Source organism: Panthera tigris, chromosome B1, assembly GCF_018350195.1.
Source record: "Panthera tigris isolate Pti1 chromosome B1, P.tigris_Pti1_mat1.1, whole genome shotgun sequence".
Taxonomy (NCBI): Eukaryota; Metazoa; Chordata; class Mammalia; order Carnivora; family Felidae; genus Panthera; species Panthera tigris.
Window position 1 is genome coordinate 145,056,510 of NC_056663.1, and position 24,793 is coordinate 145,081,302.

Genomic DNA, 24,793 nt, shown 5'->3' on the forward strand with positions numbered 1-24,793 from the left:
GAACTTGCAAACGTTTTTTCACATCTAATTTGCTAACGTATATGAACATGTTGAAATCACTGGAGTGAGGTAAAACTATTTAAAATCAAGGTGAGATGCAATATAATGTGAATTTTTTTCTCTAATCAGAATAACTCACTTATTTAGTAAGCACTACACTATTACTGCTTATTTTTTATTAAACACAAAAAAATCTGGAAAAATAAACATAAGTCCAAATGATAAGTTCATTATGTCATTGATCCTAGGATTGCTGGGGAAAAGACTACTACACAAATCATCACCGAAAGCTCAAGTTAATAAACATTAGGGCCCCTGCATTCCAATGTCAGCATCACATACATAGGGTAAAGATAAAAGGTGGAAGGATGAGAAAAATGCGCCAAGGGGGTCAGAACTCAATTTCAAAGTTTAAAGAAAGAAATGAGCACACATAGAAAAAGGAATTAACAAATATATATTAAAGAGATGAGAGAAAGAAAGAGAGAAAAAAGAATGAGAAATTGAATGAACCTCTGAGGGATTCTTCCAAGGCTGAGGCGTTAGTGGCAGAATCAATGGAGACGGAGCGAGTTATTTGGTTCGCTGTTCACAGAAGGAATTAGCCATTCTCTTCTCAACATGGTGCAGAGAAAACTACCACTGTTTGCAATCAGTGCTTCAGGGAGATTACTCTGCTATTGAGTTTTTAGATAATGATGTTCCTTGACATGACAAAAAAGCATGAATGCACTGATTAAGAGCCCAGTTTCTGGAGATGGATGGTCTAGATTTGAAACCTGGTTCCAAACCATCTGTGAATACTTGGGCAAGATACTTAACCTCTCTGTGCTCATCATCTTGGTCCGTAGAATGGGAAGGTTACTAATAGTACCTTCCTCATTAGATTATGATGAGGACTAAATGAGTTTTTACAGGTAAAAATTTAGTATCTGGCACCATGCTAGTTATTATTACTGTAGCCAGTGACAATAATAAGCAAGAAGTTACGTGTAATGATGTGTCTTTAGGACACCGGCTGTTGCAAAAGCAGACTTATCTGGCACGTAGGAGACAATGTACGGCCAACAGAACCTATTCCCCACCTCAGTTATGACCTTTTGTAGCTTTGCAAGTAACTCAAAGGCTCTTGGCAAACAGAACGTTAAATATTTTCTTGATTTCATCATGTGTTCAATGCCATAGGCACAAGGCAAAGTCCTAGTTAGTTCAAGTCTAACTGATGGTGAAAGAGAGAGAGAGACAAAAAGAAGGAAAGATATGTTTTCACCAACCTCCCCCAGAAGGTAAACATGAGGAAGATAGGGATTTTGTTTAGTTTTTCATGGTCACCGATGTATCACAAGCTCCTAGGATAGCGCCTCATACACTAGACCCACTAAAATCTATTCAATGAATGTTATAAGCAGTTCCAAGTACCCTCCCGGTTCCACACTTTCCCAAAAAGAAAAAAAAAAAGCCAAAGCAATTCTAAAGTTAACTTATTATAAAGCACATTCCATTCAGTTCATCAATAATCATTTTCAGCAGTGATATAGACAGAAACTTCCAAACTGCAGGTGGGTCTTTTTCACTCTGGAAACCCAGCAGCCAGTTTCCAGCTCAGTGTGGCAGCCCATCGCGTCTACCTGAGGCTTTGAAAGGCCCCTTGATTTCATATTTCTGGTGCTGCTTCTGAGAAGCCGAAAGCTTAGGGGAGAAAGGAAGAGTGTAAGCTGGTTGTATCAGAGTTACGATAAGTAGGTTTCTCTGAGTAGAAAAGGAGAGATTTAGTGTAGCCGCGCTAGTGTTCTTGAGTAGCATTGTGAGTAGCTAAGAAATGATTTTGTTGAATCTTATTTTGAATCTCAGACATGGGTTTGATTACTCATGAAAAATAAAAAGCAGATCTCACCAAAGATTCCGCACTGACATTTTCTGGGGTCATTTGTGTCCCAAGAGAGACTGGCACTTTTCAATCAGTTTGGACCCCTAGAAAAGAAAGCAAATAAGTACATCGGTAAAGAAAGAGAAAAACAGAACAAAAGAAGACACCCGAACATTTATGATCCCCAAACAGAAAAATCTTTAAGACTTACCTGTATATGCCTGTTGAGGGGCTCTTAAGTGCTCACTGCTCAAGATCTTAGAATTTCTCACAGCCTAGTCCCTTAGCTTAAGCTCTTACTTAACTGCAATACCTCTCTCACTCTGAGGACCCCAGATTTGGATTTAAAAAAAAAAAACTTTGCTTTTTCCTCACAAAACTATGGGACTCTTTTGGCGCAGGGTAAAAACAATCAACATCAGTTTCTCAATGCATTTTAAAACTGCTCTAGGCTAATCCCATGCTAAATCATTATACAATTAGGTACAAGAATTCAAGAGGATCAAAACCACGAACTTCGATCCGTGTCCTTACCATCTTCGTATACACTGGTATTGACCTCTATTCTAAGTCCAGCAGTTTTCCCCAATTTTTACCTGTATGCTCTTTATTCAAATGAAAGTCATTCTTGGAAGCCCAGAGAGATAGGTAAAAGTTAAGTGATCTTTAGTGAAGTGGGAATAGGGCCCTAGAATTCCATTGCTAAGATTAGTGCATGAGCGAGTGTGTGTGCGTGTGCACGTGCATACACACACACACACACACACACACACACACAAGCCCGCGCGCCCTAGTGGATAGGTGACCTGAACTCCCCAGAACTCCTAGCACCCTGTGGGACATGCTTAAAAGTCTATTAATTTAGCTTTTCTTCCTACCCTCAAACAGTACCACATCTAAATTATCTAGAGACTGGAATCTATTTAAGTTTGGTTTTCAAAATAGCTCTGCAGTTTAAGGAATCTTTGTTTCTCTGGGAACCCATGACATTTTAAATCAATCTTCATGGGACATTTTCCCATAAGCTCAACCTCAAGACCCTCATATTTAATCTTATCCATTTGCTCTGAACCTAATATTAGTGGGTAAGTCCCATTTCTCCATATCCGTCCTTCCTGACTTTATTTATTCCTATTTATTCCATAGTTCCTTGGTAAATTTCTCACTTGTAATGATGACAGATGCAGAGGTGGGGGGAAAATGTTTCTGGTAAAGGTAAGGTAAGGTCGAAGAAAGGAATCTGAAAAACTACTGTAATAATGAGAAATGTCCTACATGAAATAAGGGATAACTCAACATCTTGCGGCAAAGCACAAGCAAGATTTAGAAATAGAAAGCATGGACTCCTGTTCCATGAGGTGATGGAATGCAGAGAACAGAGAAAAAGAGGAAACATTTTCCTTACACTGACATCAAATTAGTCACTTTAATGTCCTATAATCCTGGACATGTTGGTAGACTGCTAACAGGTCACCCATCCTAAGACTTTGGGATAACCATTACCAGTCAATTTCTCCATATCCTTGTGACATGCATTTCAATCCTTTTTTTTCATTCTAGATACTCTCTGGACATAACAATCAGCTAATATCCTCTTAAAATGTGTTTTCTCTCATCTCTTCCAAGACCCCAGTGAAATAATGGTAAAAATGCTTTTAAAAAAGAAGAAAGCCTTGTCGATGCTAAAAAGAAAAAAAAAAAATCAATGTAAGAGATATTGATGAACTGCTAAGGGGGAAGAAAAAGGCCATCAGTATGACATTGACCAAAATATCAAAGTGCAAAAATAGGGGCGAAGAATAATGAAATGATGATATGTCATAGCAGTAAAATACCAGAAAGTCACTAATTTCTGAGTTGCTTTTGGTTTTGGTCTACTGCTCAGCTTGTTTTTCAAACTGTAGCTGCCACTATTCTTTCAATAAACTAATATTACTTAGCCAGAATTTGATCCTATTGTTTACACCTAAAGAACCTCCATTGACATATCAGCAAAAATATTGTGCAAATATATGGACAAAATAATATTTTAAAATACAAGAACCCAATGGCCCCTGGGTGACTCAATCGGTTAAGCTTCCGACTCTTGATTTCAGCTCAGGTCATGATCTCATGTTTTGTGGGATCAAGCCCTGTGTTGGGCTCTGCACTGACAACACAGAGCCTGCTTGGGATTCTCTCTCTCTGCCCTTCCTCAGGCTTTCTCTCTCTCTCTCTCTCTCTCTCTCTCTCTCTGTCTGTCTCTCTCAAAATAAATAAATAAACTTAAAAAAATAATAAAATACAAGGACCCAGAAAGTTTATATATTATTTTGAAATAATACATACATACATATGTACATATGTTAAAAATGTAGCCCAACAAAACGTAAACTAGTCCAAGAAAAAAACAAAAAAAATTGTATTTAGAAATAGTCCAATTTACCCAGGATTACACTAAAATGAAACCCTATGTGAATAGCCATGGATAAGTCCAGAAATAACTACATCTGATTGAAAGATTAGCTCAGAGGGCTTTTTAAAATATTCTTTTAAGATGACAGAATATTCTATTAAAAAACTGTCTTATTAAGAACTTAAAACAGTCTAGTAATCTGATGAAAGTGCGTGCTTTATTTGCCAACAGAGAAAAAGAAAGGAAATTAGAAACTCTTAAATACAGAAGGATATACAAGAAAATCATAGTCCAAATATGTGAAACTAAATAAAAGTGGCATGATTTTCTGCAGCTGGTAGTGGTAAGAGAAGAGTGTTCATTTAATTTCTACACCTTTTAACAGGGTAAATCATTCGGTTGGTCAATCCATTCATGGTACTGATATAAGTAATATTCAAAGTAAACACACAATTAAATATACTATTGAATCATTTCCAGTTTTTAGCATTAACTTCTGAACAAAGCATATAAACTTTGTATTTAATAAGCAGATACATAAACCCAGACACTGTAGAACAATGGTATAGCTTTAAAGAGTAAACCTGGCAGGAAGTCAAAGGAAGTTTAGACATGTTACTTATGTTTGGGAGAATCACTAGATGCTGACTGGAACTGAAGGGCCAAGAAATAGAAGCAATAAAAGAACTAAAAATACTTTTAAATAAATTAAGAAAGAGTCTCTGGATAGGGTTCTTGAAGTCAGCAGAAGCACACCATATTCATTATGTGACGTGAATATTTTGAATATTTTAGGAAACTATTAAGGTGATGATGGGAATCACTAGGAAAACTAGAAGAAAGAACTCAAAATTGGGAAGGGGAAATGTACCCTGGTGTTCTGTTTGAGCTCTTGTTGTGTTCATGTATTGCTTATATTATTTTCAAAGCTTGTGTAATGTATTATAAGAAACTGAACATAGTAACCTGTGACCACCTGCATTGGTAGTTCACCCACATTGATCCACCTACGTTGGAATTATCACCTTGCTTAACCTGGTCCTTGTTTTTTCTTTGGAAATGCATCCAAGACTACAGTGGCTCTGACAGTAGACCCATCAAGTTGTTGGGTACAGACTACTTACCCAGCAGATCTTTTCCCATGAACTTGTGTTGAGTCACATCTAAAAGTAGACCTTCGCTTTTTTTCATTGTGAAATTGCATGTATTATTTTCAAAGCATTGTTCCAACCTGCCCACATTTCTGCTAATTCATGTTTGCTTTCTTCTATATTATACTCTGCTGGTTGACAGAGAAATATCTCAGGCTATAATTATCATTCCCCGTTGACCTGGCAGAGAGTATCTGTGAGTAGGGTTTTCTCCTTGAACCTGCTGAGGTCTACAATTTGTGTTATTATTTCATGAAATGTGAGAGATGCCTGTTCTTTGGACAATCCAAATTCACCCTCTATAGCTGAGTTTCTTTTTTTTTTTTTTTCCTCTTATATATTCGTTTTTCTCTTGTCAACATTCCAACATTGTTGGTTCACCCTTTTTCTCCTTAGAATTTGGCTTCCTTCTCAAACTATGTCCTCCATCTTATCTAAAAATGCTTTGTCCTCCCAACAGCCAGAGCTAGAAAGGCAGTCTTCAAACCTGCTCACCCTCTCTTTTAGCAGGCAGGACATGTTTACATAATTGACTACTATAATATCAGAAAAGAAAACAAAGAAAATGCCCGTAGGTCCCTAAAGTGGTTAGTCTTTTATAGCTAACTTGGAACAGCCACAGACTGCCAACTGGCTGAGCCTCTGAGCTTCTGGGGTCATGGTTCCATGGAGGCTCCTGGAGTCTCTAGGCATTATTCCTCTGCCCTATTGTCAAACCTAGACTCCTTTCACAAACACAGAAGCATGGAGATTTGCACAAATTCTTGAGGATAAGATTCTAAAGTAGTTTTATCATCCATTCCCACATTTTTTGCTAAGCCTGTTTATATACTATAAGGTTATTTTGTAAATATTCCAGTCTTATCTTCATATCTAATATCCACAGATCCTTTCACTTCCTTTTATAAATATGTTATTTTCCAATTGTTTCATTATTTCTGTTACTGTCCTTGGTTCCAACTTCTCACTGAGAATTAGACAATTCAGAAACATGGGGAGGGAATGGGGGAACAGTTTATGATTATCTACTTGCACCTTACTAAAGTGATCCTTAAAGTGGTCCCCAAACCAGCAGCACCAGCAGCACCTAGAACTTGTTAGAAATGCAAATTATCAGACCCCATCCCAGAACTACTAAATCAGACACCCTGGGGTGGAAAACACTGATTTTGTTTGAGTAAGCTCTGTAAGTGATTCTAATGCACACTAAAGTTTCAGACTCACAGCCTTAGAATAATCATACAAGGATCAACTTGACCAAACTTTAGAGATAATGCATAATTACAGATAATAAACATTTTTATCTGAAGAAGTAATTCTGGCAAATTATAATTAACATGATATATTCTTCAGATAGCTTCTGTTTTCTCCTTTAATTTGGGGGAGAGAAATCCTAAAAGAAAGTAGAGGAGGAAGGGGGAAAGGGGAAGATATTGGGCTTTTCAACCACTAAGTTGAAGATAACTGTTAGGCAAAAAATGTGGGGGAAAGAGCACAGAAATCTTCCTAGCAGGCCATTGGTTAAACAGTTTGAGCAAGTAGTATTCTTACTCAGGAGGAAGAATGCCTCAAGAAAATTCCCTTGGGAGTTCCCAGACTAGGCCCTTCTTCAAAGTGTTGATCTGTGTGGTTATGGAGTTGTCGCTTAGATGGAAACATGTTTTCTGAATGCTTTACAAAAAGTAAAAAGGCTTTAAAATAAATAAATAGAAGGGTGCCTGGGTGGCTTAGTCAATTAAGCGTCCGACTGTGGTTCAGGTCGTGATCTCACGGTTCATGGGTTCAAGCCCCGCATCAGTCTCTGTGCTGACAGCTCAGAGCCTGGAGCCTGTCTCAGATTCTGTGTCTGCCTCTCCCCTGCTCGAGCTCTCTTTCTGTCTTTCAACAATAAAACGTCAAAAAAAAACCTAAAATAAATAGATTCTAGCATAGGTGATTACTTTCATTTTTTGTATCAGCTAATCTGGGAGTCAGTGAAGTTTTTCTGTGAACAGCCTGATAGTCAATATTTGAGGGCTTTGCAGTTCATGCAGTCTCTGTCACAGCCACTCAATCCTGCAATTACTTAATTCAGCTGTTACAGACAGAAAGCAGCCATAGACAATATGTAAATAAACGGGCAGGGCTGTGTGTCAATACAACCTTATTTACATAAACAGGAAGTGGAGCCCATTAGCCTGAGAGCTGTAGTTTGCCTGCCCTTGGCTAGACTATAGATATGTGACTTTTAACATAAACACATGTACAGTTTAGCTGAATAGGTAGAAAAGAGCCACTGAAGGTAATCAAGGCATTCAGGAAAATTGTTACCTGTGAAAACATTTCCCTCGGCCATTGCTAGCCATATCTCCCATCTGAACCATCCACAGCCTGTTTTCACTATAAAGACTGCTTTATTATTATTATTTTTTAACTACACACTTGCATTCCTTTACTCAGATACTACAATATCTGAGTTTCTGCTCCTTGAATCACGTCCCTGGGAGAGCAGTTTGTCCTAGGTCCCTTCCATGAATTGACATGAATTTTCTGGGCCACAGCCTACCAAGATATTCTTAGCAGTTTAAGTCCTATAACTTTACCATCTTAGGAAAAATCATTTACTTGGTAACCATACAAAATTAGATTAGTTACAGAAACTAATGTAGTAGTCAGTTTGGTGAGTAAGCACGAGCACTCTTTTCTGGTCATTTCTCTTTCCTCTATGTAGTCTTCACCCCTATTCCAATGATCTTCTGGCCACTAAGAAAATGAAACCCTAGTCCCTGATTCCTTAGTTAAGCCCCAATTACATTTGGCAACTATTCCCTATTGTGCCCCCCAGAAATATCTGGAACAAAACTACAGTTTGCCCATAAGGTCTTCAAACTGTCATTTCTTTAAAATTTCACTCTATTTTTAAGGACACCGTTTCTCTACAATTACCAAAGTCTTCAGTTCATGTTTCTCTCTCCCACCCCCAATCCACCTCCATCTGGTGCCACGACTCTGGTATTCAATTCTAATGGTTTCCTCAAATAAGCATAAATAGTAACATACCCTGAACCCAAATGTAGTCAATTACACCAATCCGTCTACACTGTGCTTTTCTCCCAATCCGTTCACGTTTGGAATGGAGAGAGTACTTTGTTTAGAACTTCAATAAATCCTAAGAGAATAGACAAGGAAACAGGGATACCTCTCCTCTGAAGCACATTTCACTTTCCTCTGCTTGGCAGCACTTCTCCACCAGGTGAGCGAAATCTGCAATAATTGATTGGAACTGCATCTCCGTTGCCCGTGGTTTCTGCTTCACAAGATTGCTCAGGAGCCTGAATCAGAGATCAGTGGCAAAAATGCAAGTGCTGCCTGAGTTCTAGATGGCCAGCCTGCACACCTGCCTTGCTAACTTAGAGCTGAACACCACCCACGCCTCTTTGTCACTCCCACTCTCAAGTTTATAAAAGGCCTGGGGCGTCTGAGTGGCTCAGTTGGTTAAGCATCGGATTCTTGATTTCCGCTCAGGTCGTGATCTCACGCGAGATCAAGATTGAGCCCCACGTCGGGCTCTACACTGACAGCTCTGAGCCTGCTTAGGACTCTCTTTCTCCTTCTCTCTCTGCCCGTTCCCCACACACATGCATCCACGTGCTCTCTGCCGACAATAAATACATTTTAAAAATATTTAAAAGCCCTGAAAATGCCATGGTGTATTCGTACTTTTCACACTGCCCGTCTCCATCTCTGTGTTTTACCCAACATATTTTTCTTCCAGTACATCTCTTTAACATAATTGATACATTAAATTTAATTATTTTACATGACTATTACTAGGGTAAACATGTTTGTTTTCTCTTTTCATTGCATTGGATGATAAATAGATTATATCTTAAAATTAAATGCTTTTTCCTATCGCATTTTGTAATGAACATTTATTCTGAACAACTAACTTCCAAATAAATGTTACAAGTATAGCACACCTCGAAGTTGAGGGTCCTTCATATGTTATTAATGATAAACCAATAAACTAATATGAAACTATAATGGCTTGACAGTCATCTCTGATTTCCTTCACAAAAGAGTTTCCCCCAAACTGTAGTTTCTAGCCACTATGAATATTCAAAAGTGTAACCTGGTTTCTGTCTCTCTACTTGATGAAATAGTATTCTAAATCTTCCAGTGTTATCTTTCTCTCTCTCTCTCTCTCTCTCTTTTTTTTTTTTTTTTTTAATGTTTTAGACCAAGACAGATTTAACCACAAGGAAAATAAGGCATGAAGGGTAGGGAAAATATACATTAATCCGTCTTCTACTGTTTCACCAAAAACCTTTCCTTATTCTTCATTTTCAAGTTCACATGTATACTACCTAGTGGCCTTATTTGTGCCTTGGATGGGTATAAAAGAAAATATCTCAAAGCTCTAAGTAGCTACTTCTATGACAATTTAAACCAGAGGTCCAGTAAATAATTCCAGATAGTAAAGATTTTAGGCTTTACCCACAGACAGGTAAATGGAGGCTAATATAGAAGTGCAATGCGATACTCCAAACCCCTGTTTGCCTGAGGTGGGCTGCCCCATGTGGCAGCCACAGTTTGTGTCCAGTTGCGTCAGCTGGAGAAGAGGGAGAAGACAGACCAGGCAACGAGGGAGGAGGTGCGCACTGTGGTTAGTTTCACTCTGGGCCCCAGACACGCCCTCCTCTTCTCCCAGCTACCTCAATGTGGGCCGCTGGCCCAAGCAACTTGCTGAGTCATTCGACTCCTGGACTGAGATGCCACCACCTTTTGCTGCCCAGCAGTGACCAACAGCGAAGTCCCCCACATGTAAGTGTCACAGCTCAGGCACTGTGCGGCAGTGAGCATGGTCACTCGCAGGGAAGGCAGGCACCGGGAGCAAAGTGGGGGACGTGGGTAAAGCAAACTTGGCCATCCGCAGCTCTCAAGCCTAGCCCAATCAAGCAGTGCCCTCAGGACCTACAAAAACAGCCGTGCCCTGTTGCCCACAGCATGCTGATCCCATTAAACAATAAAATAAGGTATCCAGCTTAACATGGCAGCCCAGGGGACATGCCTCTTTGAACTAGCCGTTTCAGCCTCACCCTCTCCCACTCCTCCAACTCTCACAGCCCCGCCACCTCCCCCCAGAAATATTTAAAATAATGGCAACGGCCAACATCTTCTGAGTATGCTGATGTTTACTATGATCCAGGCAAGGTGCGATAACTTATCGATGTTATCCCATCTGTAATACTGTCTGTTAGCTTTTTAATAAGGTTCTATGGCCTCTCCATTTTGCATTAGAAACATTCCCTGGGAGTGTTATAGTTCTGGGCATATACAGCAAACCAGGGAAGTGAGCCTCCCTCCCAGAAGGCATGAGGATTGGGAACCACGTGGGAGAACTCATCCCGACACAAGAAGTCAGGCTCATACCCTTCCCGTCCCGGAAGAAAGGCTTGGTCAGTGGAAGAAGCAATGATTCTGTGGTTCCCGAACCAAGCCTTCATTGGACTCATTTCTGAGTCACATGGGATCAGGGTAACTCTTTGAAAAAGCACCGTAAGAGAACTTTCGTTAAAGTTCTGCAAACCATGAAGACACACAGGAGCAGCCCCGCCCTGGTACCTGCTGAAAGGGCATAATCCTGGGAGTCAGGGGAAAGGGCTGTCTTTCTTCTTACAACAAAACATAAAGTAGCTTTGTCATTTCAAGGGATCCAGTCTGCAGCTGAGCAGGCGACAGCAGCCCCTGGAGGGCATGACTGTTCCCAGTGGCCCAGGAGTGGTGCCAGGGAGAGCATGCTTGGAGAATGCTCCAAGGGGGAGGGGGAGGGAGTTTCATAAGCTCTCCCCAGAGGACTCTAGGGATAATTGCTGGGACTGAAATTTGTGGAAGCAGGTAGTCGCAAGGCTGTGCAAAACTTGTATTATTAAATATTAGAACCACAAAGGGCAATTGCGGGAGTGTGCACTTGCATACATATGTGACATGTATTCTTATACTACACATATATTTATAATGGGTAGATCTGCAGTGTTGGAATAAAATCGTTATGATTTTTCCTTCTCTCTTGTGTACTTTCTAAGTTTTCTGCAATGATTGTGCATTACTTCAATAATAACATAAACCAATATTTTAAAAAGAAATAGAATAGTATCAGCATTTTTTCTACCCAGCTGTTCTGTACATATTTACTCTTCTAATTAGACCTAAACTTGATCCCACTTGAAAGAAAATGCTGTATTCGTTTCTAAGTGCCTCTATATAATTTAAGTCTGTATGGTTAGATAAATAATCAAAGAAGTTTACCCTACCTTCGAATAATCAGTATCGGTTTTTAAGAAATTAATTAGTAAAGGTGGAGAAATACAGGCTATTTCCCATTGGAATTTGGTGGGTTTTGTCTTAAAATATACTTTCCTATAGAACCAATATTACCCATGATGATGAAATTCACTGACCTATCCATGAAAGCATAGGGTTACTTAAGTCCCAGGCAATAAACACTAGCTGTCATGGATACTTATACTGTGAGAATGACCCTATTTCCAAACACTCATTTGGGGCTTCTGTAGTCTGGCTTAGGGGATTCAGCACCAAAAGGCCAGAAGCTGGTATAGGAAGGGGACGAGGTTTACCCCTGGTTCATGCAAAATCTGGACTTCTCTTTCCTTCTAATATCCTATAGAGGGCACAGACTTTGAAGTCAAACTTACTTTGGTTCAACTAGTTAGTGTGATGGTAAGCGAGATTCTTAACCTCTCTGACCTTTATAAAAAGTAAATTTGAACACCTACATTGCAAGGTATTTGCAAGGACCAAAAATAACGTATTAAAGAGCTGAGTACAGTAACTGGTGCACTTAAGGCAATAAATAATGTCAAAGATAATAAGAACGATGAACAATTATAATAATCATAGCACAACTTGCTTCCATTTCAAATTAACGGTTGCTTCCAACCATGGTTCCCGTCCTCCCTGACTCCCACAATAAATAGTACATTGTCACAGCTCTCCTCCTATTTATTCACTTATTCATTCAGCAAATAATTAATGAGCATCTTTACAATTCCCCTGAGGATTTGAGCTGTAGATCCCACAGTAATAGAGAAACCTAACGGGAGAGGCAGGAAAGCTCCCTTGTCTATACCCTCCTCTTGTCTCACAAGCTGTGGGATCCAAGTGTGTTCATGGCTTGGCCCCTCCCAAACTCTCTAGTCTCACCCCCAAAAGTTTCTCTCCCTTCCTTCACTTATGCCTGAGTCACCAGGCTTTCCTCTTTCTCCTGCTGGGTGGGCTGGTTTCCAAAGGCACTTCCCCAGAGGGACCAGTAGGGGGAAAACGGGCAAGACTGCTATGTTTCCAGAACACCAGAGAGCAACTGCTTCTTTCAACCAGGAGAAACACTCCAATCGTCCTAGAACCAGCAAGGGGAAGAAAAGGATCCCATTATGAGAAGACAAAAAGTCTGGGAATGAGATTCATAGCAGGGGTATTAGGATGTCATGATATCTCTCCTTAAAACCCCAGATATAAAGGCTGCTGCTTCTAAAATGGGGGATTCTGTGCCACTTAAAAGCTTGACTCCCTCCCCCCCAGACTGCCACATACTTGTGACCTGCTTGGAGTTGATTTACCCCTCCTGACCACTTCCTTCCTCTCCCACTCTGATCTTTCTACCTACCAACCCTACTGCTGTTATGTAAAAACAGTTCCCTTAAAAAAAATTATAATAAAAATTTTTAAAAAGCTCCCTTAATTCTTTATGTTTTTAGCTTAAAATTTTTAACTTACCTTTTTAAATCTTAAATCCTAGTTTTGATTCTCAGTACCATCAACTTGTTTTCAGTTTTTCATTTCTATGATATTAATCTTTTCTTTTCATGAAATTTACCCACCACTTCATTTAAAGCATAGTCTAGTCTTTATATACTATCTTAAATCTTTATATACTCTCTTAAATCTTCTCATTGCCACTCAGTATTTTTAACTCAATTAAATTCTTTTACTTCGAACTTCTATTTCCTTTTTATTGTCTCTGTCTTATTACATGATCTCAACTCCTACCTTCTCTTCTATCCTGCTGAATTTTTCTTTCCTCTCCAGAAACTCCTTTGCTTGGTTTTCCTTTTGTGTTTTTGCAAATTTATGCTGTGATAGCCAGCCATACAGAGCCCTTGCCGCTATCCCAGGAAGTAAGAAGGTTTTTTTCCAGCTTGACCCTTGACTCCCAATGTGGATCCTCCCAGAATATTCCAGAAATCTCTACATTAACTATCTGTATGCTATTGTTTTCTCCATACAGAGAACACAGTGATTTCGCCAGGACAGGGACGATTCCTAATATTTTATACTTTTTATTATCTAGCCTTTATAGAATAACTCAATGTTTAAAAAATTATAACTAATATTATAACCCCTTGATTCTGGCACACTAAGAGCTATATGTTGGTAGTTACAGCCAGATAGCTTGGGTGAAAATTGCAGCTCAACAACTATTTACCTGTTGCATAGTCTCATACTAAGTCTTCTTGCCTTCTGAGCCTCGGTTTCCTTACAATTAAAATGGCATATAATGTTATCTCCCTCATAAATTTGTGTGTAAGAATTTGATGAGATGCCATACATAGAGTAGTGCCTATCTATACTCAGAGACTTCCTCAAGAGGAAGAAAATTTGCACGCTAGAAGTAAAAGAGACCTCGTTCTTCTACATTCTCACATCAAGCCTGAACTAAAGAAAGAATGGCTAACTAAATGTCTCAACAGTCTTTGGGTGTTGACTGGGAGGTTTTAAAGGCTAGTTTGTGATTGGCTCACCTTGGAGAACTGAAGAAAGGATTCCAAGGGTCAGCTGGCGTAGGAATTGCAAGTACTGTGATAAAACAGACCAAGCAACAACCTGTGCTTGCTGCCCATGAGTATGTATTCGTTCCAGAAGCAACAAAAACTTTGCCTCACTTGGCAAGATGATATTGTTGGACCAATAGTATTTAGACCCTGCAAATGCATGTCTTTGAGTAAATAAATTAACTAGAAATACAGTAAGCTATCATTTCTAATGAAGTTGGGGGAGAAGGAACAATGAGGAGGAGGGCTTGCATGTTTTCTCCTGAGGACATGATCAGGGGCATTAGGAGGGAACCGCCCCGCCGTCAGGGGTAGGAGTGCTTTCAATGCATCCTGCTGATTCAGGGATATTAGAATTTCACCCTTTGGCTTTTTCTAGAACAGTCACTTTTGGCAACTCCAAATGGGGCCTCTAACATCACATTCACCAGCAGCAGAATTCCTGCTGAGGGAGAATGCCTGGACCATGAGAATATCTTGGCTCTAAGCTCAGGAGCTGAATGGGAGCGAAGAGATGGATGATCAATGCCACTAAGAAAGATAATTCTTTGTCTTCAGCAGCAAGCAAGTAGTCTCTTTACTAAGACCTGACAATGAGTTCCGTTCGATCCGTCCACGCAGGAGTGGGGAGAATTGGAGAAAATGCCAACCACCTGTGAGATCTTAATCACCTGTGCTGTCAGTGGCAAAGAGCAAATCAGCTGCCCTAAAGTTTTCTGTGCTGTGTGTGCTACTTCAAAAGCCCAGCCCATGATACCTCTGTCACCTCAGCCTCAGTCAACAACCAGAAATCTAAGCCTCCCAGATCATCTGTCATCATGCTGATGTTTCTATGCCCTTAATCTGACCCATCCCCTGCTCTTTTGGTCCTCTGTCTCCTCTGTAACATGAGGCTTTCTCAAGAAAACGTTCCCAGGGCACCTGGGTGGCTCAGTCCATTAAGCGTTCGACTTTGGCTCAGGTCATGATCTTACGGTTCATGGGTTCGAGCCCCGCATTGGCTCTGTGCTGACAGCTCAGAGCCTGGAGCCTGTTTCAGATTCTCTCTCTCTGCCCCTCTCTCTCCCCCTCCCCCCTCTCAAAAATAAACATTAAAAAAAAAGAAAACATTCCCATATCCACAGCTTCTCTTCTGAACTTCTCTGTCTTGCTCTAAACGAAAACAGGAGGCTACCCAGAGCACATAACTTCCCCCAAGACCTTGCAAGATGAGACTGTTTTTGCTTGAAATCCACTTACCTTTGTATCTAGTTCTTTTTTACTGCTTTCAATATAACTCCTTCATTCTCATTTGAAAACCACAGCTCCTTTGAAGTACAAGTTATCAAACTCTGACACCCCTTATCTTTACTTATTTCTGCCGCATATAGAAAGTCTTGTCATCCCCCTCATTTCTGATGACTTCAGACCCAGTTAACCGCCTCTTTTTCCACCATTATCTTGACATTTGTCATTTTCTATAGTTTCAACAGCTATATTAATGATCCACAGGTGGCTGATAGATTACAAAAATGGACCAATTGTCCATCTTTCTCTGTATTCATGTCCTTTATGATGTGACTTCCCAACCCTTCCTATCAAGAAATGAAGTCTATTTCCATACCACTTTAATCTGGGCTGCCCCCATGACCTACTTTACAGAAGCATTGGCATTGCATGCTTCCAAACCTGGGCCTCATGAGGCCTCCACACAGCCACTTTCTCCCAGCTGCCATGTGAAGAAGCCTGCTGGAGGACAGAAGACCATGTGGCCCAGGCCAGCCAGCTCCCAGCTGACTTAGCAGCTGACCATAGAGTCTTCTGAGCAAGCCCAGCTGAGAATGGTTGAGGCTCGCCCCAGATCAACAGACTCATGCAGTCAACCCACAGACCCCATTGCTGACTTCATCCAGAAACCCTTTTACATTAGAATACACATTGGGAAACCCTGTTCAAACGTAAAGACGTTGTATTCTACTGGCAGCATTTCTGACCAGTAGACTTCAGTATTGGTAACAGCAGCCAAATCAGAATAGCACTTTGCAAAGTAATAACTTACATTCATAAAATTATCTAATTTATAAATGTTTTCATATGCATTATATATGTATATGTCACACACACATACATGCATGCACCCACGCACAAATGTTCCAAATTTTGCATTTTAGGAAAAATACTTTAATATACTTCTCTGTCAATATTTTCTGACCAATAGACTCAATCTCCTTAACCGATCTGATTGGGGTAGCAACCACGATAGCCATAGTTGCAAAATATGCCAACATTCTCAATTCTACTGGACCTCCAACGTAACATTTAGCTGATCCATTCATTATACAATGTTTATATCTGAGCCCAGTTTACCATTCTCCGTACCTGCTCCCCTGCTGGCAGAACAAATTAGAGAACAAACTAAACAAAGATTCTTACTTTTGCTTCTCAGTTTGGAATTGCTCCTCCCGAGCTTTGCACAAGTCCTCTTTAAGGCTGATGACTTGGTCACAGGATAAAGGTGGAGAAATGTAAGTTCTATCTACCTGCAGATCATCAAAGCATGGCTTCCTGAAGGCATAGGAGTCCTCACAGCAGTGACCCACACCAGCATTGATAGGCTCTGCTTCGTGTCTTCTGCATAAAGCTCCAAGAATTAGTTTTGCCTTTCCCAGAAGAGAATTAAAATAAAAGCCATAAGGTTGTGGTCATTTTTTGTTTTTGTTTTTTTTTTTTTTTTACTCCATAGAAAATAGGGCTAATAAGTATTCTCAGATTCTGGTTTCTGCTAGTTCATCCTGGATTTCACTGTTTAGGAAAAATCAGGAGGGTCAAGTGCAGCCTGGTTCCCAGACTTGTCCTCCCTCTTCTCATCCTCAAGTTGAGCTCACTTGGACTCCACTTCCAGGTTCCTCTCCAGTCCAGTTTATAGACCAGGGTTGACTTAAGGTTGGAGTTTCTTATGTTCTTTTAAATTAAAATCAAGCCTCAAGTCAACAGCACTGCTAATTTGACTCAGTTATATGACTGAAGCTCAAATCCAATTTGTTTCTGTTTTTTTGTAAGTGGACATCTGTAACTGCCACAGAACTTGGCATATGATAGATGCTCTATGAATATTTGCCGAATGAATGAATGATGAGAGAAATCCTTGGATCCTATTTCAATTATCTCCTTCATTTTCTGGTCCTCTTCTAAAGCTGTCACCTTGCCTTGCTTCTGTGGTGTCTGATTGTTATCCTGATGCTCTCTGCAAGCCTGCCCATGTGCCTTTCCAAGTACGACTACCCCCAAATCCCTATCATTTAGGTATTTGGGGATGAAGTTATTGAGGCCAATAAGCATCAACATTTCATGTATGAGTTTATCCATTTTAAATGCAACCAAAGAGATCACCTAAAAATAGGGCTTTAGGAATCTAGAAGTCTAACTGAAAGTCCTTCCCCAAGAAAGGCAGGGACTAGATAACAAAAAATTATAATAAAATAAAAGGGAGACAAGGCTAGATAATAATGTTTTAAATCTGCAATCAAAAAAATTATATTTTATCAGAAGAAAGACCAATTTAGCATGAAAGAATTGTTCTATCAAGAACATAGGGCAGAGAAAGCTGTCACCACACAAGAATTTAGTAGTGTTAAAATAATACCACTCGAGAGAGACCTGGAGCCTACATCTTGGAGATGTGAGCGTACAGGTCCCTAGAGGGATGTTCTCCATTGTGAGGAAGACATAATTTATCATTCTTCACTATAGCCTGGAAGAAATATCCCTTAAGACTATTCTTTCCCTTCTTCTGATTCCATTTGCACTAGTCATATCCTACTTCATCGTCACAAGTATTCTGATCCAGGAAAAAGTGCAGTCTAGTTGTTAGGCCCAATTATTGCTGTCATTGGAAAGACACTTCTCATTGTAAATGAACACACTGGTATTCTGTCTAATAAATTTAACACTTGTGAGTTTGATGTGAGATAATAGAAAATATAAATATTTGATCTTTGACCCTAGATCCTGCCAACCGTCTTCCGAAACCCTTGTAAATTCCTAAGTGATAAGAGCACTGGGAGCATCTTTTGTCCTAATGAGGCAACTCTGTGTGGGCTCGTGGATGGGCACTGGTCCCCAGAAAGACAAAGTAGTGATTAGAAGCTTGGAATTTTAAGTCCCCCCCATCCATTTTCCGGAGAGGAGAGAGGGCCTGAAAATGGAGTTAATAATTGATCATGTATACATAAGGAAGTTTTTATAAAATCCCAGCAGTATGGGTGTTGAAGAGCTCCCAGGTGGGTGAACCCATCCACATACTAAGAGGGTGACACACCCCAACTCCACAGGGACAGAAGCTTCTGCACTCAGGATGCTCCCAGACCCTATGTATCTCTTCCAGTCCTATGCATCTCTTCATTTGGAAGTTCACCTGTATCCTCTATCATACATTTTACTTATCTTGTAAACTTAAGTAAGTATTTCTCTGAGTTCTGTGAGCTGCTCTAACAAATTAATCAAACCTGAGGAGGGAGTCATGGGAACCTCAGATTTATAGCTCACCAGTCAGAATCACACAGAATCACACAGAATTACAATTGGACTTGTAATTGTTATCTGAAGTGGGATGGGAGCAGTCTTATAGGACTGAGCCCTTAACCTGTGGGATCTGACACTATCTCCAGACAGATGGTGTCAGAATGAGACAAATTGTAGGATAATCAGCTGGTGTCACACAGAATTGCTTGTCGTGGGGGAAAACACTTGGTGTCAGAGATGTTGTGAGTGTGATAGTTATGTAAGATTAAAGGAGAAACATGGGAAGAAGACTAGTTTGTTGCTGTTGTTGTTTTCCTATACATTCGAGTTAGTTTAAAATCAGCATTATCTTTGAAGTTGTTGGCAAAGTCATTTTTGTTGACTTGAAAATCCAAGAATTAGACCCTAGGGTATGATCCAGACAAAGACGTGTTAAATCTGATATTGCCACCATTAGGGAAGTGACAGTCTTACCCCTGCTGCTAATCAAGACAATTGGCATTAGTTGGCCTAAAAGAATTTCTCCTGAGGACAGAAGTATTATGCTCCATTGACAGTTCATGAATGTGTCCACAAATATGAGATGGATTGCTGGAGGTTGGGGATTAGGACTTTAAGAACAGGCAAACATGAAGTCACAGATGTGCTTACCGAGTCCTCCATGCAGACAAATCGCTGCTCATCTCTCAGTGGGCAACATTTGGTGGCAGCAGCTGCCATGTTCTTCGTGAACGTAACCAACTCTTGAGCAGATAGTTGTGGGACTTTCTTAGTATAAAGGATTATGAGCCTGAAAGAATAATTTCCTCTTACTCCTGGCAACGACTATGTGCCTATGATGAAGAATTCTAGAGTTTTCCTTAATATTTGACAAGCTGTGGTTTAGGCTGAACAAAGCATTAAACTGGGTTTAATTCTTTTTAATCTTTATTCCAATGGCCCAATAACTTCATCAATATACCTGGAATTCTCTTCTCACCTCACACTTTGCTCTACCCTGATCCACCAAAGATACTATGACAGCTAATTTGGATGACAGCTTCTGAAATAATTGTACACACAGTCATTAAAGATTGCATTGGTTGTCTACAATGTGTAGGAACAGGGGCCTACAACAATGATCAGCAAATAGTGCCTACTCTCATGGGGCTCACACCGTACTGGGCAAGATAACAGGTACCCTTGAGGTAGTGAGGGGAGTACACAGTGCTGTAGATACACATGGAATGGCAAGCAGTCCCATCCCAGGCAGGTCAGGTAGGCCTCCTGGAGGAAACGACACGTGAGCTGAGATCTAAAAACAACAAAAATGAACCAGGTGAAAGGGAGTGCAAGTGGGAGGGGAGCCACTGAATGTGATTTTGGTTTGGTTTTGTGGGTTTTGTTTTGTTCTGTTTTGTTTTGTTTTGTTTTGGGGGGGGCAGGAAATTGGGAATCAGAAACAGAACAAGAAAGAAAGCTCAGTTACAGAATCAGAACTGCATTATTTTTAGGGTAATTATAGTTGCCATATAAAGAATGAATGGAGGTGAGCAAGAAGCAATGTGAAGGAAGAAGCAGTTTGAAGACTCTTCCGGAAATTCAGTTGAGAGACGCTGATACCCTGAACTAGGAAAGTGGTGGGAACAGAGGGACATGAGAAAGATTTTTTAAGGAAGAAGACTCTTACAGACCCAGATGTGAAGACAACAAAAAATCAGACTCGATCATTGCATTTTATATTGAAATGGAGTCAGGGAAAGAATTTAGTTGTAACATCCAATGAAACAAGCAACCTAATCCAGTGGTTCTCAGAGTGGGACTCCTAGCCCAGCAGTATCAGCAGCCCTGGGAACTTACTAGAAATGCACATTCTCAGGCCCCATCCCAGACTTACTGAATCAGAAACTCTGGGGATGGGGTTGTATTTTAACAAGTCCTCCAGGTAATTTTGATGTATTGTAAAGTTTGAGAACCAAACATCTAATCCTTAAACCAGATATTTGCAACCAAACATAACATAGAAGTAATAAGCCAAATATTCTCTCGGAAAGAATACGTTTTTCTGGATCTATGATTCTGGACATCTATTTTAAGCTCAATATTATTGGACACTATATCAAACTGATTTTTTCCCCAACACTCTGCTTCTAAATAGACTATTACAGTAAGATCCTAAAGATTACTAAAAATTGGTTTTTGTTTTTGGGTATACCAATCTTTTAAATACAGTGGGTTCCACCAGTCTCTGCACACAAGAGGTTTATGTATTCTCACTGGCAAATAGCTATGGTATCTCTACCCTGGGTGCTGAAAATACTAAATTTGCTATAGGAACTGACTTGAAACTGACAAAGGGACCCTAGGTTAGATTGTTGTAGCTTTGACTTAAAACTGCAGGCAGGGGTGCCTGGGTGGCACAGTCAGTTAAGCGTCGGACTTCAGCTCAGGTCATGATCGCACAGTTTGTGGGTTCGAGCCCAGCATTGGGCTCTGTGCTCATAGCTTGGAGCCTAGAGCCTGCTTTGGATTCTGTGTTTCCCTCTCTCTCTCTGCCCCTCCCCCGCTTGCACTCTGTCTGTCTCTCTCTCAAAAATAAACATTCAAAAAACCCTGCAGGCAAAGCCCCCCAAACTAAATGTGTGAGGGAGAGATATGAGGGAGGGGTGTGAGGGATATGAGGGAGGGGTGTGAGGGAGAGGACCCTGAAGAGACTGCAGGACGGGAGTCAAGGCCTGCTTGGTTCCCTAACCTGTGGGCGTTGACCAGAATTCTGGAAACTGGCCTGGAGAGCCAGGTAAAGGCACATAAGTCTGCGTAGATATCTGTATTATTAAGACAAAGATAGGTTAATTTTGAACTCACATTTTCCTTGGCCTCTGACATTTTAAGGTTCGATATAGACTCATAGCAGCTCTCAGCATCAGGAGTTAGCAAAAACTCACCAACAAACATATAAACCTGGACAATATCTTGGAAGCATACCTGTCATGGAAGTTAGCATCTCCTAATTTCTCACGTAAATCACAGTAATTTTTTATACGCTCATGGCTTTCACCAACCACTCTTTGGAACATCTCTTTCTGGAAAATAAAGATAATCAATGTTTATCACTGTAACAATATATCTTGAGGTAAGATTGCAAAACCGTCTTCTGTAACAGTTTAATGTAACTGTTTTCCTAAATCCAGGGCTTTATTTACTTAGTGAGTTTGCAAATCTTGAAAAACATGTTTTGGTAAAGCAGGAATGTCCATGTACTTTGCGGAGAAAAGAAGTGGTACGAGATTGATGTTTAGTTTCTGGTGTATAAACTCATTTGTGGGTTTAAATGGAGTATTTTATAAGAATAAGGCAATCATTCATCAAGCCAAAAAGAGATTCCTAAAGGTAGTTTATAGAGCTAAGTTTGATTGGTCAGAGTGTGTTGGTTATATTTAATAAGACAGCCTTTTTACATAAACAGCACAGATAAAGAGATATAGATATAGGAATAGAAATACAGATACAGGGCACCTGGGTGGCTCAGTCGGTTAAGCATCTGACTTCGGCTCAGGTCATGATCTCACAGTTATGAGTTTGAGCCCTGCATCGGTCTCTGTGCTGACAGCTCAGAGCCTGAAGCCTGCTTCAGATTCTGTTGTCTCCCTCTCTCCCTGCCCCTCCCTGCTCACACTCTGTCTCTCTTTCTCTCTCTCTCAAAAATAAATAAATAAACATTAAAAATTTTTTAAGAAATAGAGATACATATTAAGAAGTCATGGTTTAATAAAAACATCTACCAGCCTTCAATATAGTACAGCACTCCACAAATACACATTGAAATGAATCAAATGGAATTCTCAGAAGTAACCGCAAGTTCAAAGAGTTCTTCAGCCATGCACATAAAATTCCAGTGGGAAAATACAAGCGACCTTCTAACCTTAGCTCTTCAGTAGGAGGACTGGTTATCATCTTAACCAATCAGACCCAGTGCACCTGATCCTAATAAGCAGTGTTTGTTACAGTGAAAATATTACCAGATTTGCAAACTATTTACCTGGACTTAACCCTTAGCCTTGTCCTTTACTGCCTGTGTGATATTGAGCAAGTCTTTTAAACCTTCTAAAACTCAATACCGTCATCCAGAATACAGTTAATAATTCTGGCATTACCTATGTTACTGGACTGGTGTCAGGATCAAATAGGACGCTGGTGGTAAAGTCGCTTTGTAAACTCTAAACACCCACGCTCCTGTTATTAACGTTCATGCTTATGCTATTATCATAGTGATTATTGTGGAGGTCTACTGGCTACAAAAGGGTGCTCACCTACAGGGGACTAAATTACCTTCATCGATCCTTCCCTCTAGAAACAGAAAGATGATAGATGTACCTGCTTGGGCCCAGACAGGACAAGGGATGCCTTCAAGCCTCCACCAGCACCCCACCCTCTGTAAACATGTAAGCCACTGCTTAGATAACAAAAGCCAGAGTCACTTGGTTCCTGGTAATCCGTGGATAAGTGATCACCTGGTCAGATTTGTAAGGTCACCTGCTTTTTTCATGTCAAATGCATAACGGAGCTACTGCCTGTAAACAACATCATCTGGCCTGAAATAAGGATGGTTTCCGGGACTGCTTGTTGGAAACTGTCAACCTTCCCATACCCTAATACACTGTGCTTTCATGCTGCTAGCTACTATGCCCAGGAGACACTCACTAAAAGAGGAGATTGCACAGAGAAGGTTTCGTGAAGCACAGAATGTACAAGACAGGGATTCATATAGAGAACTGCTACAGTATGACGATGTGGCCTTTGGTTTAGAGGAGAATCACATTCCTTGTTCAGTGCTCGCAATTCACAAGCATATGCACGATCATTTTACAAAATAGGACACTATTAACAGCGCTGGAATTATTCTCATGTTTGTAATCACTTGTGAGTAACAAGTTAAAAAATAAAAAGGAATTTACCCCATGGCTATAGCATTCCAGAGGATTTTCTAATTTACAGCATTTTCCCAATAAATTTTGATATACTGTATACACTCTTAAAATCACAGAAACTGCCAATTCTGAATGTCTTCTTGAATATTCATAAAGAAACCTATATCCATATGAAACAGATAGTAAACAGTAAAATTTAGAAGTCATGAGTTTTCTCTCAAAAGCCAATTATGATTATAAAATTTATTCAATATTGTAATTGATTTTAGGCATTTGGAAACCTTGAGAGGATGGCAGGGAGGTTTTACTGACTTCATTTTGAGAGAAGGAAACCAAGTCAGTAAAATTATGTGATTTTTCCAAAGTCACACAGGAGTGGGTGTCAGATTCAGAATCTGAAACTAAAACAATCTGATTGGCTGATGGGTTCCTGGCACAGGAACTTTTATGAGAAATTAATTTCAAGTGTTTGAATGAGAGTACATTTTTCTCAGGCATCTTTGAGGCTAGATTTTATAAGTATTAGAATTTTTTTTGAAAGAAAGTGCCAGCTAGGTATTAAATCACCATCTTCCCCTCTTGTCCAGATAAACATTCAAACCTGAGTAGTCCAAGCATAATCTACACATTCTTCTGTGTTACAAGAAAGAGAAATTTGGACTCTAGGATATTTACAAAGGAATCACAGAACCACAGGAGGCAAACTTATCTTATCCAGCCACCTCAGTTTATAGCTGGAACACTAGAGCCTGAGGAAATTAAGTGGCTTGACCTACATTCCAAAGCTTATGCATGACAAAACTAGACTTGGAACTCTGGTCTCCCAATTCATAGTTTAATGTGATTTCCACTAGGAAGGTGAGCCTATCGACTTTTCCAGTACCAAATGCAAGTTTAGGAATGAGTAGTTTCAGGCAGTGACATTTACTTTTATAAGCCGTATCAAATGTAATTTTGGAAATATAGCTAAAGTCATTCTACAAAGAACTTTGAAGAAAATTCAAATTCTTATGCTTTGTTGGAGTTTAGTTGCTTCAAATAATGCTTCACAAAGTGACTTTGGAAATACTTCAATCACACAGCAATATTGTTTTAATATGACATATTGAAATCAGTTTGTCTTGCACAAATTAGTATGCATTTCT

General features: G+C 40.0%; 1 protein-coding gene across 1 annotated transcript in view; it reads right to left on the reverse strand.

Moving 5' to 3' along the window:
• LOC102966372 (alpha-fetoprotein-like) overlaps window positions 1-24,793 on the reverse strand; it is a 51,894-nt gene that overhangs the window by 1,446 nt on the left and 25,655 nt on the right. The window contains exons 9-14 of the mRNA XM_007086972.3: window positions 23,676-23,808; window positions 21,706-21,803; window positions 19,393-19,531; window positions 16,654-16,880; window positions 8,592-8,724; window positions 1,895-1,971 (exon numbers count right to left, since the gene is read on the reverse strand). Coding sequence (XP_007087034.2) covers window positions 1,924-1,971; window positions 8,592-8,724; window positions 16,654-16,880; window positions 19,393-19,531; window positions 21,706-21,803; window positions 23,676-23,808 — 778 coding nt within the window. The 3' untranslated portion in view covers window positions 1,895-1,923. The remainder of the gene's footprint in view (window positions 1-1,894; window positions 1,972-8,591; window positions 8,725-16,653; window positions 16,881-19,392; window positions 19,532-21,705; window positions 21,804-23,675; window positions 23,809-24,793) is intronic.